This window comes from Prionailurus bengalensis, chromosome B2, assembly GCF_016509475.1.
Source record: "Prionailurus bengalensis isolate Pbe53 chromosome B2, Fcat_Pben_1.1_paternal_pri, whole genome shotgun sequence".
In the NCBI taxonomy this organism is placed as follows: domain Eukaryota; kingdom Metazoa; phylum Chordata; class Mammalia; order Carnivora; family Felidae; genus Prionailurus; species Prionailurus bengalensis.
Window position 1 is genome coordinate 90317357 of NC_057349.1, and position 16310 is coordinate 90333666.

Consider the following 16310-nt stretch of genomic DNA (forward strand, 5'->3'; position numbering starts at 1 on the left):
ATACAAACAACATTTCTATTGAATTAATAATATATTGTGCAAGTTTGTCAAATTGGCTAAGGTTGACAATTTCTAGAATACATCAAAGTATATCAAAAATCCCTGAAAGAAAAAAAAAACATGTCAGGTGCTGTGAACTACCTGGAAATTTATTTCTGTTTGACCTAAATTACTAATTATAGATTTAAAAAGTACTTCCGATTCCAAAATCAAATTATTCAAGATATGTTTTTTATATGTTTTTAAGTGACAGAAAACTAAAAAATCTCCTATTTGGGTTTTCTTTTCCCTTGAACATTAAAAATGTAATCTGTACTTTTTGGGATGCCTGGGTGGCTCAGTAGGTTAAGCTCAGGTCATGATCTCACGGTCCATGGGTTCAAGCCCCACGTCAGGCTCTGTGCTGTCAGCTCAGAACCTGGAACCTGCTTCAGATTCTGTCTCTCCCTCACTCTCTCTGCCCCTCCCCTGCTCACACTCTGTCTCCTCTCTCAAAAATAGACATTAAAAAAATGTAATCTGTACTTTTAAATTTCTTGCTTTATTTTAACAAAGTGGAGACCAAAGAAGTCCTTCTTAAGATGTTCTAAATTGAGAAATCATTTTCTAGTATCTAGTGAAAATCAGACCCATTACTTAATAGTTAGTGTGTATATATGTAAGCTTCTATTGCTAGGCTCCTAAAGTGTGTGTGTATGTGTGTGTTACCTGTTCCAACCGAATTTGGAGCTCAAATGGTTCTTATTTCTTTACAGTTCCATCTTCTAGTTGACAGTCTGTTTTATCCTATGGACTTATCATGCAATGAATAATCCAGACTCAAACTGCATATTGGTAACTATATTTTAAACCAAAAAAATTCCTCACATAATAAATACATTTTATGCACATTAACTTCGAATTTACTTCAGAAAGCTATTTACAATATAAATAATTATAAATGGGAACACTTTGCAAGATATCATTGACATAGCTAATATTTTCTACTTTACATTCCAAAGCAAAAGTTCAAATTACAGATTTATACTACGATGTCACTAAAAACTATACATTGCAAGATGGTACTTGAAATATCGGCAATCAGTATCTTCTTTCACAAATATAAGCCTTTTTATAGCATGTCAGTCAAAAAACAAACATAAAATATTTTATCTTTTTTTGAAGTGCCTACTCGTACATTTCATTTTTCTTCTTGAAATAATTCCCTTTGGAAAAAAACGGAAAAAAGTTGCAGTACTTCTAAAACTTTTTCCACGCCAATTTCAATTCTTTTGAAATGTAAACACATCAGGGTTGTTGGGTGTAAATTCAACTGTGATTAAATGTGTTCCAGATCAGCAAACTAGGACAAACTCTCCACTATGTAGGTGTATGAAAGCAAAGTCCCATGCAGCAAAATTGCAATAAATAAAATTATAAGTGTTTGGTTTGAAATCATTAGGATTTCTCATGTGAACCAGCAGTTTTTAAGGAGCACAGTAGAACAGAATCTTGTTACTTGCTTTACAGTTGTGTGTGTATGTATGTGCGTGTACACACACATACATACACACATACATACTCACACGTATGGCCTTTCTGCATACAGTGCTAGAGAAGGAACTCTGAACAAATCCCCATTTGGATATGAGCACAGTATCACGTTTTAAGTTGAGCGCTACCCGTACAACTTTTATGCACAAGAAATGAGCACCACATGGAAATTTCCCCCAAGAGTATTTTCTACGTAACATACCCTTTACATGTGTCCATAGTTGTTCTGTTGTTCATTTAAAGTTTAGAACGATAATTTATCTGCAATGCATGTCCCAATAAGAACTAACCAATAGATTTGCTGTCTTAGAGTCAAATTCCTATTCACAAAAACACATTTACATTAAAATTGAATCACTTATTTGGAGAGCCATAGGATTCACATTCTTTGTTAAATCATTCAGAAAATAGAATGTATATCTATGTTCTACGGTTTGAGTTGAACTGGGGAACCAAATCTGGACATTCAAACTTTTTAAATCAAAGAAAGTATATTAAAGTGTAAGCTATTCCACTGGGAAAACTAAGTGACCCCCCCAAATAGGCAAATCCTCAATTTTCCAAATATCAGCATTCACTCTGTCACTTCCAAATACTACTAGTACTAACAGAATTGCACTGACTATCTTAGTAATGTCCTACTCTTGAAAGAGAGAGAGCTATAAAATAACATATCTGTATTCAGAATGTCTCTTCAGCTGTAGTGTCTTCTATCAAACTTATTTGGTCTAGGTCTTGGGGGTAAAAAGCCTTTCATTTTATTTTAAAATAGCTATGCATATTTTCCAAATGACCTTTTATTGAATAGATCCTTATCCCTCATTTAAAAAATAAAAGAAAATGGAGCATATTATCCTTTTCTGGACGATCCCATTAAAGCTCATTTTAAGTGGGATTCTCTGCCCAAAGGCAGCATGTGGCAGCAGGGTGTAGAGAGAATTAAGAATAGTACCCGATGGAGTATTCTAGCCCTATAAAATATAATCAAGAGAGAATAAGTGGGTTTTCTGTATAAACATTGAAGGCAAGCAAATCATTTATTGCATCCTGTCTCATTTTGAATGTCACATCAGCACTGTGTCACATTATCCTGGATCAGACAATTACAGCTTAGAAAAGCTAGCCCATTATATTCAGCACAGTATGTCACAAGACTTGTGAAACTGAAGTACACTGAATTGTCCGACCTGTAGTGATTATAACATTAATATCATGCATCTAAAAATAATACATCACATCTGTATATTCTCAAAGGTTTTAATGGAATTTTCTCAAGAAACATTGGGAAAATATTTATTTATTTCTTTGGTCATCCAAATTTTTAAATTGGGTATGACAGGTACGTAAAATGGGCAATAAAGATATTCTTACTACTCCTAGAAAGCATGAACTTTGTATCCTCTAATGGAATTGCTACATATGATACTAATAATTGGATATAGCACATTTTTATGAATTCCAAAGGGGGTATAAAAATCAGACTTCTCTATTTCAATCTAGTATCATGATTCTCAACATTTAGCAAAGTTATGGAAATCAAGGATTAAAACTAAAGCCAATTTAACTTTAAGTTATCGGGAACATACGCATTTTACATCCCATATCTTAAGAAGACACAGATGCCATCTTCATTATGAGGAAATATGTTATTGGACAGGACAAGATAATGCAGATTATAAATAAATTTGAACACATTTTTGTGTATATTAAAAAGGTACTTTGTCATAAACTGTCTCATCTTATTTTGAGGTCATTTTGTAATAATTATGCCACATTGCAAAAAAGGTAAGCTATATAATATTATGGGCCTATAAGGCATTATATGTAATGTAATAAATCTGCTACTATAAAGTTATTGACCTGTAAACTAAATAAATGCTTTGTATTTAAAACTGGGCCAAAATTTTTAATTAAGATCTAATGTAGTTAATTTTGTCTTCACTTAAAAATATGGGTCATATCATTTTAAAGAGCATTATTCCTTCTGATTACCCCCATTTGTAAAGTTCATAATTTATTTTTCATCACTTAACTATATCATTTTAAAATTTAAGTGAAATCTCTTTAATGACATTCTTTTCTTTTACATCAGTTCATTTCCCTTGATTCTTAAGGTTCAATTTATTTTATAGCATCTGTCTCTGACATTTTTGGTAGAATGTATATCCATCAATAAAACCCATCTGTATAGATTTCCTTTCCAAAATACACCATATTCTTCAGATACCTGTGTCTTTGAACCATTTACCCATCTACAGAATTCTCCAAACATGTTAGCATTCCTACTTCATGCTTCAAATTGAACAAAAATGTATTTTATGTATTCCAGGGTTTTTTCATAAATATTTGTCTCAAAATCACTGAACACTTTTGCTTCTATGGCCCAAAATGTCATTTTTATTGTTCTTTGAAGTTTTTTTGACAGTATATATGATAACCACTAACTTTCTCACTTGTGAGAAACTTTTTCCATTTAGAAGACAAATGTTGCTATGTCATACCCAAGAAATACTTACTCAATTTCATGTAGCCTCTTTTCTTCTATACAAACATCCCGGTCTTCTTCTCTCCAATTATCATCATTCAGATTGTCACCTACCCATAAACTGTCAAATAACTGTGTTAAATGATGAACATAGAGTACTAATCCCTGAGTGGTCAATGTCATGTTCTGCCTTCAAAATTATAAGTCAGTTTCTTCCAATACATTCCCCTCCTTGCATATGGCAAGAGTTTGAGACATGGGACGCCCAGGAAATACTACCTATGAAATTTCTCTAATCACTTGTGTCACTTTGCTTTGATTCCTAGAGAACAGCGCATTAAATAAATCTTACTTTTTTTTCTGCTCCCTCATCAGTTTCTACCGTCTACATTTTGGCTGAACCAGAAAGTTGATCACAGCTATACATGCTTAAAAGAGCCCCTGTACCTGCTGAAGTTACAAAGCACCTAGACCTCTGTACGAGGGCAGAAAAGCCAGAGTGATCAGTCTTGACAACTGACAGCACAGAGTTAACTGGTTAACAAGTATACTTCTGCTGCACCAACGATCCACAAAACCATGAAACATCAGAATAGCCATACAGACAAAGAAAGTAGGGCCCAGGCATCAATATTCCCCAAATGGGTTACTGGCAGTGTCAGAACTGGAACCCAGAGATCTTGCATTCCAGTCTGCTGGTCTTTCTACCGTATCACACGAACTTAACACCAAGCTTGTTGTTTTTGCCATTTACAAACAATAAGGAAAATGAGAGCTTTGCATGTTCTTTCAATCGAAGTATACTTGTGCACTTTTAACCACTTGTCTATCAGCCCATGCTTTTATCTGAGGCTCTTTCCTGAGGCTCTCCACATGTTGTCACATTTGCACATCTGTGCTTTGAAATGTTTTTCAAACACTTACACCGCTGCTATGTAGCACTTCACTGGCTTCCCTTACTTATTTTCTGTAGTGATCGACCTTTTTTTTCTTGGTGAATTGGTTTGAGGATTTTATTCGGTTGGTTTCATAAGCCCCGAATATGTTGATTACATATTCTGAGCCTTAAATTGTTGTGTTGAGATATCATTTCATTTCTTATGCCTCTGGCCTTTCCATCTTTAGTAAACTATTTCCAGTTAGGCACACTAGGTTTTTGAAGTGTGTCCCAACATCTCGGTGCTTTTACTTAGAAAACCCTTACTGCTATGTCAGTGTGATCCTGCTCCTTGTCTAACTCAAAAGTAAGGTGAAAAATCACCACTTCCTGATTGCTTATAATGGATACCAGGTGGAAACTCATTCTTGTACCATATCCAGAACCATTTCCCTAATTTATGCCTGAACCAAATGAGCTGGCTGGTCAAAACCACAATTAAGAAACCGGTTTACAAGATGTATCTCTCTCTTTCTCAGTTATTTTAGGAAGGAAAATTTCTTGAATACACTTAATGTGCTAAGGTTAAGAAAACTCACCCGTTTGGGTTGTATTTAAGGTGTATAGTCTATATTTCTGCATGCAAAGTGTGCACAGCAGTCTGTGGATCGTGGTTGGTCTGTGTGTATGAGGTTTACTGGATCCTCACTATGCAATGCTGTCCTCCACCAGTCTTTCATGTGGTGTATATGCTCACTTAATCTACAAGAGTACTTTTCAATTCAAAATTTATGTATTCTGGCTCCCATATAATTAGAGGGGCAATGTATGTATTCACTTTAGCTCCATTATCTGTGTGTAACCCTGAACGCAAGTGCTCTTTTCTTTGATTTCACAGGAACACATGTCAAATACCCAGTAACTTAAATTATCCTCTCTAACCATCTGTGGCATAGTAAATGCTAGTAATGGGGTATTAAACTATAAACATGTTTCAGAGATCCTTAAAGAACAAAATATTTTAGAAAAACATCAGCTTCCATTGGTTATTATAACAGATGTTCCCTTGTGTCCTTGTGCTGGGTCTGGCTGCATCCTTAGATGGGAAGTTACATCAAAGTGTGAGCCATTACAGCCCAAGGAATAGTTTCTAATGGTTTCAGTGTCATATAAGTGCTCCAGGGCATATCCAGTTAATGTGTAAGCATGCTTATCGAAATACTGCCGGTGAGAACCAAAGCAGTTTGGAGAGACGGCGGGATGGTCTCCCGCGGTCTGATGTGGAGACATTTCCGAATGTAGATAGTCTTTAGCTAGGATCAAACTGGATTTCGAAATGCGATCCGAATTGGGACTACTTATTCGAGACAGTGCAGTGGGACTGTTGTCATAGTCATTTTCGTGGGGGCTCAGCATCTTTCCCTCTCTCTGCTGGATGTGGTCACATGGTGAAGTGTTGGCAAGAGCAGAGCCGTGGCAGACTTCCCCTGTTGGTGGGGGCTGTTGATAGTTTGCAAAACAGAGGGAGTGTTTTTTTCCCAGCTCCATTAATGGAGGCCAGTTGGTCTGGGGGGGCTTTCCTTAGCTGCAATCTGTTCTCTTCTTCTTTAATCATTTGCTGGGTGGCTCTTATCAGAGTTTCAATTTTGCTAGGTTCATGTGGGCTACTTTGATACTGCTCAGTGCGGTATCGGTCACCTGATTCGCTGGCAGATCCAGGGTCTGGAGAACTCACCACGCTATCTTCATCCCAGTGACCTCGCCCTAGAAATTAGAAAAAGTAAAAAGTGGTCTCAAAATTCACCCCCCAAAATGCAAGGGCATTTTCTTTTTCTTATTAAAAGAAACCTTCATCTTTCATTTTAACTATATGCACCAATATTTGAAACAGACACAGGCTTTCATGACAAACAAAGTGTCAGTCTATCATCCTGGCATTCATAGTTTTCAGCGGCTTTTAAGTGGAGAGGAAGTTTATCACAAGTTTTTTTAGAAGGTAAACCTTGTTCATGGGTTGTGGATGTCAATTAGCAAAATGGTAGCATGTTTATACTTCTCCATGTATGCATATCATTGGATCTGCCTGACTGTAAAAAATAAAATTAAAATGCATAGCATTTGGTTTATGTTATTTTCTAAAGAAATGTTATGTTCAACTGATACTTAGAAAATGCTTTCCATTGGATTTGAGGAAGACAATGATATAGACTGGACTACTTTCCCAATTCTAAATAAATCATCTAAAATGTTAAAATTATTAAGTGTATCATAAGTAGAGTTACAATAAAGCTCTAATGCTAGTTTTATAACTATTTGAGGGTTAAATATATATATTCATATGTGTATGTATTGATATATATATATATATATATATATATATATATATACACACACACACACACACACACACAAATATATCTTGTCCCAATCAAAAACATAAGTATCTTTTTCTCAAATCTAGAGGTATATATCTCAGCTTCACATATACTCATACAGTAATTCTGGTATCTTAGATTGTTTCTGAAATAAGGTGAAGAATAAATGCTAAGCAAAATAAGTCAGTCAGAGAAAGACAAGTATCATACGATTTCAGTCATACGTGGAATTTAAGAAACAAAACAAAACAGAGGAACATAGGGAAAGAGAAGAAAAAAGATAAAAACAGAGAGGGAGACAAACCATAAGGGACTCTTAAATACAGAGAACAAACTGAGGGTTGCTGGCAGGGTGTTGGGTGGGGAGATGGGCTAAATAGGTGACGGGCAACAAGAAGGGCACTTGTTGGGATGAGCACTGGGTGTTAGATGGAAGTGATGAATCACTGGGTTCTACTCCTGAAACTAATACTACACTGTCTGTTAACTAACTTGAATTTAAATAAATAAATGTTTTAAAAAAATAAACAAACAAATAAATGTTTTAAATGTTAATAACAATCTGTTCTGAACCAAGGAGAGAGATCTAATATAGAGGAATAATGCATCCAAAATATATTCCATAAATTCCACTAGTCTCAAAGCATTCTGAAGTCAATATAAAAAGAGAGAAGAAAATCAGGAAGGGGCATACGAAAGCTGTAAACTGCTTAATGCAGCAGAGAAGCCCTGGATCACACTATTCATTGCTTTCCTTTTCCTTTTTCTTCTTATTTTATTTCTAATATTTTCTTCCAGACCATGTAGGTTAAGCCAGGATTTTCACTTCACTCCATTCTTTGGCAAGCAATTGCCCTTTGCCCTGGGTTTCCATTACCAGTCTACCATACTAGAGATACTCAAAGCAAGAGCAGAAAAATAAAAAAGCAAAATGGAAACAAATTAAAATCCTTCACAGAAGACAGTCAGTGCCTGGGTGGTATCTGACAGGAGACTATGGGTGAGTACAACATTGTCTAACACATTTCTCATCCTAAAGACCCAGCAAGAAGAGTAACATCATCGTGTCAGGTCAGTCTAAAGGACACTGACTTGTAATGAAATAGGGAGGGTGTCAGAGACCTGCTTGGACCCACACTTGGAATGGACAGAAAGGGCTTCCCTTCACCAGTGAACTCTGAAATGAACAAAGAAGAGCATTACTGCCACTGAAGACTTCAACCATAGTGCCCATTTCTGTGTGCTCATAAAACTGTGTCATAATCCCAAGGGGAAATTTTCCATGGGTTCTCTCTATCACTTCATCCTTTACTCACAGGGACCAATGGGTTGTCCTAATAATGGGGGAAAGGGGTGGTTATCAGTATTTAATGCCCAGAGGGCCAGGAAGGGTAAATCACCTGTGAAGTGAGTGACAGGCCATGAAGCAAAGCCTGGCCTCCCCAACAGTGGTGTCCTTATTGAGAAGCACTACTACACGAGCTCAAAACTACCGAGGTCCACATCTGAAGCATCAGAGTACAGAAGAAACTAACACGCAAGAAATTTAAGTGCATACCAATATAAGTTCAACAGACTTCCTAAAAAATTGGCCTTAATTTCTACACTTTCTATGATACTTAAAATGGGAATCATTTTTACTCACCTGTCAAAAATAAATGCATTTGGCAAACATTACCAAAAATTAATACACTTCAAATGAGTGGCTCTGGTTTGTAAAACCCCCCTAGTGTGAGTTGCTGGTGTGTAATTTCAAAGGAGAAGACCACTGGGTGAGTCACTCCAGTGTCAAACCTAGAATATTAGAAACCTGCTCAGGGGCTCAAAACTGCCGGCTCAGGAGTCACTTCAACTACCCTTACCGTGGATCCTGTGCACTGAAGCGATGTGAGGCATGCTGTTTTCATAGGCTTCTCTGCTTTCTGGGGAGGACTTGGTCAGGGGCAAGGCTGCACGAGAGCCCCACCAGGGCTCCCTCCCGGCCTGCGGCGTTCCCAGGAAGTACCTGCCTGCCTCACACCGGCCTCCCTCGCAGGCCTGGGTGTGGAAATGCCTCTCCTCCACCAGCCTGGAATGGTCCAGCGCAAAGCCATAGCAGAGAGAGCTGCGGTCAGAGAATTGTCTGTAGGCGCATGATGCGTCATGCTGAGATCCTGGCCTCTCCGCGGGGTCCAGGAGCTGCGGAGAGGCTGTGTCTGTCAGGGGACTTCCACCCCACTGGCTGTCGTGATCAGATTCAGATCTTTCCGTGTGAAATCCCGAATACTGAAACAAAAAGAGTGAGGAAAATACATTTAAAAAAAAATAGCCTTTTACTCTGCAAGCACCACTAAGGTCACATTGGGCTTAAGGCACCAGGTTAAGCTCTATAAACTCTAGCACCACACTGGGCACCTCTGACTTGGAATCAGTTAAAGAGCCATAGTGTCTCAAAAGAAAATCCTTTTGGCTGCTGAAAGGAGGAGATGAAAATAATAATAACAAACAGGGGGGAACTAAATACCACCCACTGCTGGAAGTACTTCCTGTGAGTGACTTCACCTCGTTTTTTAATATTAACCCTTTCATGAAGATATTGGTAACCCATTGCATGAATAGAGAAACTAAGGCCCAAAGGGAAAATGATTTGTTCAGGCCCAGGTTAGTGGGTGGCAGTCAAGATTGAAACCCAAGCTCTTCATCACTACCCAAATGGGAGTGCCAAAGGGAGAGTCCAAGAAAGCTCTATATTCTATTTCAATTTACTGTTCAGCATTTTTTTCTTAATTAAAAGACAAAATGAAAATAAGGTTTAAGTTCCAAAGTGCTGCACCCTCTTCACTCTTCATGCCAGACTTAGTGCTCTGAGGGCCATGCTTGATACACAATAGGATAGTTAATAAAGGCCTAACTAATTCAATGGCAAACATACTTTTAAAAAGCCTTGCCCATACAGACTGAGTCTATTCACTAGGATGTGTTTCTTGCTTCCTAAAGTAAACTTTCAAATATGCATAGGATCGTCAGGGCAAAACAGCCGCAGGCAATACTGTGTTGGGATCACACTGCTCACCTGTTGCCAGAGTGTGTGATCTGGTGTTGAAAGAAAACGTAAATGGTGTGACAGACCTCCCTAGGAGGTATGCTCAATTTGAAGTTCCTCATGAGCCACTAAAGAGTAATACGATTTCTACCAGTTTTTGCTTACTTATGCCAAACACAAATCTAGGTGCCGTGTAGAGATTACCTGCCAAGATCATAATAGATGCCATTTATTGAGAACTTACAGTGTGCCTGGCAACTGCTAACCATAGTACATACATTATATCATTGAATCCTCACAGCCTCCTGGACAGTAACATATCTCCATTTTCTCGATGGGGAAACTGCATCACTGGGGGGTTTTAATAAGATGGTATGGCCACCCCACAGTCTATCTGGTCTCAAAGCCTGCACTCCAAACTATGATTTTACCCTTGAGAGAGGACACTGTCAAGGAGAGAAAAAAGGATCCAATGTTAGATTTCCAGAAAAGTGGCAGGAACCAAAAATACAGTCTCAGGAACTAAAATATGAGTCCACTTACATGTTATTTCTTACCCCAGAAGAAAGAGGGATGGATGTGTGGTGCTGTGGGGGAGCCTAGGAGAAATTCAGGCAGCTCTGCTTGGGGCTCTTAGAGCCAGGGAGATGAGGTACAGAGGTTCCCCTGGGGGAAATCCAAAGTATGCTAATAACATAGCAAGTTCAGGAAAGAGTACTACACAAATTCTAAGCTCAAGATTTTTCTATTACCGTATCTAATTATTATTTTAATTATTTTCCAAAGGTACACATGGACTATCAGCATATTCCACCAAGAAAAAAAAAAGGTAAATGCAACTTCTCTCCCTGTAGAACCATAAGATGAGCACAACAAGGGATCCTGAGTGCCATTTCCCTACATCACACCTCCACCTGCCATCAGTCTTTTCTCCCCATGAATGCCAGCGTCTCTTTTTCTAAGACACCACATTCACCTTCAGCAAGTGAGGGTTGGCACACGTCTCCTTACCGAGGGGGGACGAGAGTGCTCGACATTTGCCCTTTGGTAACACCATTTGTGCACTTACCTAGGAAAATTTCAGATCATCAGTGCTCTTCCAAGCCAGGAATTGCCCAGACTCTGCTTGTTTTGATAAAAGTATAAACCAGGTCTATTTCTGAAGTACTCCAGTCAAGACTTTTGAGCCTTGTTGAGAGGGGAAAAAGCTTTCCCTGAGTGCATATGGGGAAGTGCTATTGGCGCAGCAGAGAAGAACATTCTGTCCTTCGCTCACAAAGAAAATTCAACACAAGGCAACCCCAGCATACATGAGGTATACATTTCATGAGCACCCAAAGACGAATTTGATGGATAAGACTCTTGTCAATAGTGAGGAAACCATGACAGCAGGCGTACTGCCCTTGAAGCAGGCAAAAGTTGGGTGGTTGAGTTAGACCAAGATCTCACACTGCTTTAGAGGCACAGAGGAAAAGCCTAACTGCAAACCTTTGTTTCTCAAGACCTGTATACTTGCACCTGTGTGCACCATCAAATCTCTGAGCCACATTCATCCCATTAAAATGAACCGCAGTAGGTGTCAACTCTGTGGAGAACACTACAGACCCATAAATTGATCTGAAAAATTTCAGGTGTTCATCAAGTCTTAGGGGAAAGAGAGAGAGCAGAAAGGAAAGAAGGCAGCCAATACGTGCGGAGCATGCTGTACAATCAGTGAACGCTGCATAAGAAGGCGAGAAGCCTCTGGGTCTATCCTCACGCCTACTTCTGCTGCTTACTACAGGTACAATCTCAGGCAAGTGATTTAATTTCTTCTGTTGCAACAGGAAAAGGGTCATGGTGATACTTAACCTACCAAAGACCAAACCAGAATAGAGGTCATTTAATGGAAGAGGAAGTAGGGACAGGGAGCCAAGAGAACCTGGTTCCAGGTCCACCCTGCTAGTAACTCTCAGAGTAACCTTAGGCAAATTGTCTTTCTTAACCTCACCTGAAGAATGATACATTGGATTAGATTAGATGCTAATTTTTCTTTCAGCTTTAAAATTCTATATGATATAATCATCATTTGGTATCCTTTCTAGTGTTAAAATGGAGGATTCCTATGCCTGTCCATATATTTCACTTTTTTAAAGAATATAAATTATTTAGAACTATAATCCAAGTCCAAGAATTTTTATTGCCATGGTATAAAAAGAAAGTTGTTATGTAAGTTTTATTTTACTATTATGTCAATTTTCCCCCAAGTATCCCCTTGTGGCACAAGTTTTATAGGGACTACATGATGCCTTTTGGTCAATAAATTATTATATTCTAGAGTCTTCTGAGTATGAATGAGCATATGTCAGCCATTTGAATATGTACCTCTTTGCCCATTCTATCCCCATACTTATATGGTCAACAAAGAGCACAAATTGAATCACCCATGACCCATCCTATTGGCATTACAAGGAGGCAGAGAATATGCTAAATGTCAAACTATTTATTAAAAAATAAGAATAAAAAGTCAAACAGCAGCTGCTATGAGCCTGCAGGTGCAGAGAGTATGGTAAGGGCAGGTGTAAGAGACTCCAAGAAACACAGAGAAAGAGAGAGAGAAAGAGAAGCTTAGGACATTGGGAAAACAGACAAAATCACCTGCAGAAAGAAAACAGTTACCACAAGTAAGTGCCAAAATAAGAGCAGAAGTCAGTATCTGGTAGTTCACAGCACTGGCCACAGGAAAGGGGCTCAAAATCAAGCAAAATCTAAGGTAGCAGCTCAAGACAAGTGTTGTTTTCATAAGAGAAGAGTATAAATTGAGAATGGGTCGTGTCCATAAAACAGATGGCAGTGAAAGGAAAGGAGGACACGGAGGAAATCATGGGTCCAGAAGACAGGAAAGAAGAACAGTAACAGGTGAATCCCATCTTCCTCTGTACCCTCTCTACCAGCATCGTCATCCATTTACACAATTGTATTTAACAAAACTGACAAGACAGAGTGCTTTTTAATTAGTAACCCAACTCATGAAATGCTAAGGAGTAGGGAGAAAAAATTAAACTCCCTATAAAACTCCTGTAGGAAAAAACATGAAATGGAAATAACCATGTCATCTGATAAAAATTCTCATCAAATAACCGACTATGCCATAAGGGAAAGCTGTAAGACAACACACCAAACTGAAATAAGTATGTCCAACAAGACACACGGATGTGCACACACCCAGAATCAGAAATTTTGAAACTAAGAAATGGGCCCCAAACTCCACCCAACAACAACAACATCAAAACAGGAAAAAAAGCAATGAAAACTGACCAAATTCAAAGAAATCGAATAAGTGAAGAATAAGTTACAAGCTGTGAAAAGGAGAATAGATTTGAATAAAAATTTAATGAGGGAGATTGAAGAAAAGCTGGAAAACATGCAAGGAAACAAAATTGGAAAGAGCAAATTAAAAGGTCAGAGAAACTGACTAAAAGAAGACAGAAAAGTTTCAGTAAATGCATAGTGTTTATGTAAATGGCAAAGGAACTAGAATTGTTAGAACAATTTGAAAAAGAAGAGTAAAGTGTGAGAGAGAATCTGTCTACCCAACTTTGAGACTCACCACATAGCTATAGTTATCATAACTGTGTGCTATTGTTGGAAAAATACATGCACGGATCAATAAAAACAGAATCCAGAATCCAGAAAGGAACCCCATACAAATATGCCCAACTGTGTTTTTATGAATATGCAAAAACAATACAACAAAGCAAAGACAGATTTCTCAACAAACAGCACTGAAGTACTTGGACATCTACAGGCAACAATAAAATGAACCTCAACCTAAGTCTCATACCTTATATAAAAATTAACTCAGATGAATCATAGACTTAAATATAAAAGGTAAAATTGTAAAACTATCAGAAAATGACAACAAAGAAAGAAAATCTTTAAGATCTGGGGCTAGGTAAAGATTTCTTAGACTTGATACTAAACACACAAAGCATAGAAGAAAAAATTGACAAGTTGGACTTGATCAAAATTAAAAACTTTCACTCTACAAAAGACTCTGTTAAGAGGATGAAAGGACAAGCTGTAAACTGGGCGAAAATATTTCAAAGCCACATATCCAACAAAGGACTAGAATCTAGAATCTATAAAGAACTTCCAAAACTCAATAATAAAAAAACACATGGGCAGAAGACATATGAAAAGACATTTCACCAAATAGATATGCAGGTGATAAATAATCACATGAAAAGATTTTCAGTATCATTAGCTATTAGGGAGATACAGATTAAAACCACAATGAAATATCACCACATACCTGTTAGACTGGCTAAAATTAAAAATAGTGACAACAGCAAATGCTGACAGGAAAACTGGGTCACCTATATATTGCCGGTGGGAAAATGGTACAGCTACTCTGGGAAACAGTCTGGCAGTTTCTAAGAAAAAAAAATACTGAACGTACAACTACCATATGTAATCCTGCACATTTTTCCAGATAAATGAAAATTATATTCATACAAAAACCTATATACAAATGTCTAGAGCAGTATTTTTTTTCCACTTTCTGGTCCTTTTTAATTGTTATTGTGTTCTTCCTTTTTTTAAATTATTTTTAACTGTGGTAAAATGCACATAAAATTTTCGATCTTACCAATTTTAAGTGTACATTTCAGTGTCACTGAGAACATTCACATTCCTGTGCAACCATTAACACCATCCGTCTCCAGAACTCTTTATTCTGCAAAACTGAAACTCTATGCCCATTAAACAATAACTCCCTATTCTCCCCTCCCTGGAGCCCCTGGACACCACCACTCTCACTTTCTTTCTGACACAGGAAAAACAAATGAACCCCAGGAGCCCCCAACATCGGCTAGCATTGGGTATTCCCAGAACCCAGCTATCTCAGAGACCTTTCTGAAACACTTATCTAATCACACCACTGTCTTGTTTAAAACCATTTTTTATGTCTTTCTGTCTACGCATCAATTAACACAGCAATACCACCTATATAAAGAAAAAACTATAGAAGATACAAGGAGAAATAGAAGACTAAGAAACCACTCTCAGTATAGGACAAGTAGATTTATAAAAAAATTTGTTTAATGTTTATTTATTTTTGAGACAGAGACAGATGGAGTGCAAACAGGGGAGGGAGAGAGAGAGGGAGTGACACAGAATCTGAAACAGGCTCCAGGCTCTGAGCTGTCAGCACAGAGCCTGACGCAGGGCTCAAACTCACAAACTATGAGATCGTGACCTGAGCCAAAGTCGGACGCTCAACCGACTGCGCCACCCAGGCGTCCCTAGATTTTTTCTTAAAGACCACAAAAGACTTAAAAAGAATAATTAGTTAACTTTTAGGGCTATCTATTGAAACTTACACACTGATAATAAAGAATAAACCTTGGGGCGCCTGGGTGGCGCAGTCGGTTAGGCGTCCGACTTCAGCCAGGTCACGATCTCGCGGTCCGTGAGTTCGAGCCCCCCATCGGGCTCTGGGCTGATGGCTCGGAGCCTGGAGCCTGTTTCCGATTCTGTGTCTCCCTCTCTCTCTGCCCCTCCCCCGTTCATGCTCTGTCTCTCTCTGTCCCAAAAATAAATAAAAACGTTGGAAAAAAAATGTTTAAAAATAAAGAATAAACCTTGGTGTACATGACTAATCATCAAAATTGATCAAATAGTAGTTCACAAAGAGAGTCTCGGTTAATTTCACAAAGTATAAATATTACAGATAACACTGAAAATGATGAATAAAAAATAAATTTTTTATAAAGCTCTTTCACCTAAAAAAAATTATTCAGTAACTCTTGGGGGAAATAGGCAAATACAAAAATAAATTACAGAATTTCTGGGAAAAAGATAATGAAGATATTATATATCATATATATTCATATATATGGTATATATCATATATATTATGTATAATAATATATATAATGTATTTATATATATTATTATATATCATTATATATTATTATATATCATATATTCATATATATTATATATCTTCATTTATGGGATACGCAGCTTTAGACA

The 16310-nt window shown here is 37.6% G+C and overlaps 1 protein-coding gene across 1 annotated transcript in view; it reads right to left on the minus strand.

Moving 5' to 3' along the window:
* Positions 1–825: 825 nt before the first annotated feature.
* SIM1 (SIM bHLH transcription factor 1) overlaps positions 826–16310 on the minus strand; it is a 70947-nt gene continuing 55462 nt past the window's right edge. Inside the window, 3 exon segments of the mRNA XM_043592006.1 lie at positions 826–6434; positions 6436–6659; positions 9133–9535. Of these exon segments, the coding sequence (XP_043447941.1) occupies positions 5928–6434; positions 6436–6659; positions 9133–9535 (1134 nt within the window). The 3' untranslated portion in view covers positions 826–5927.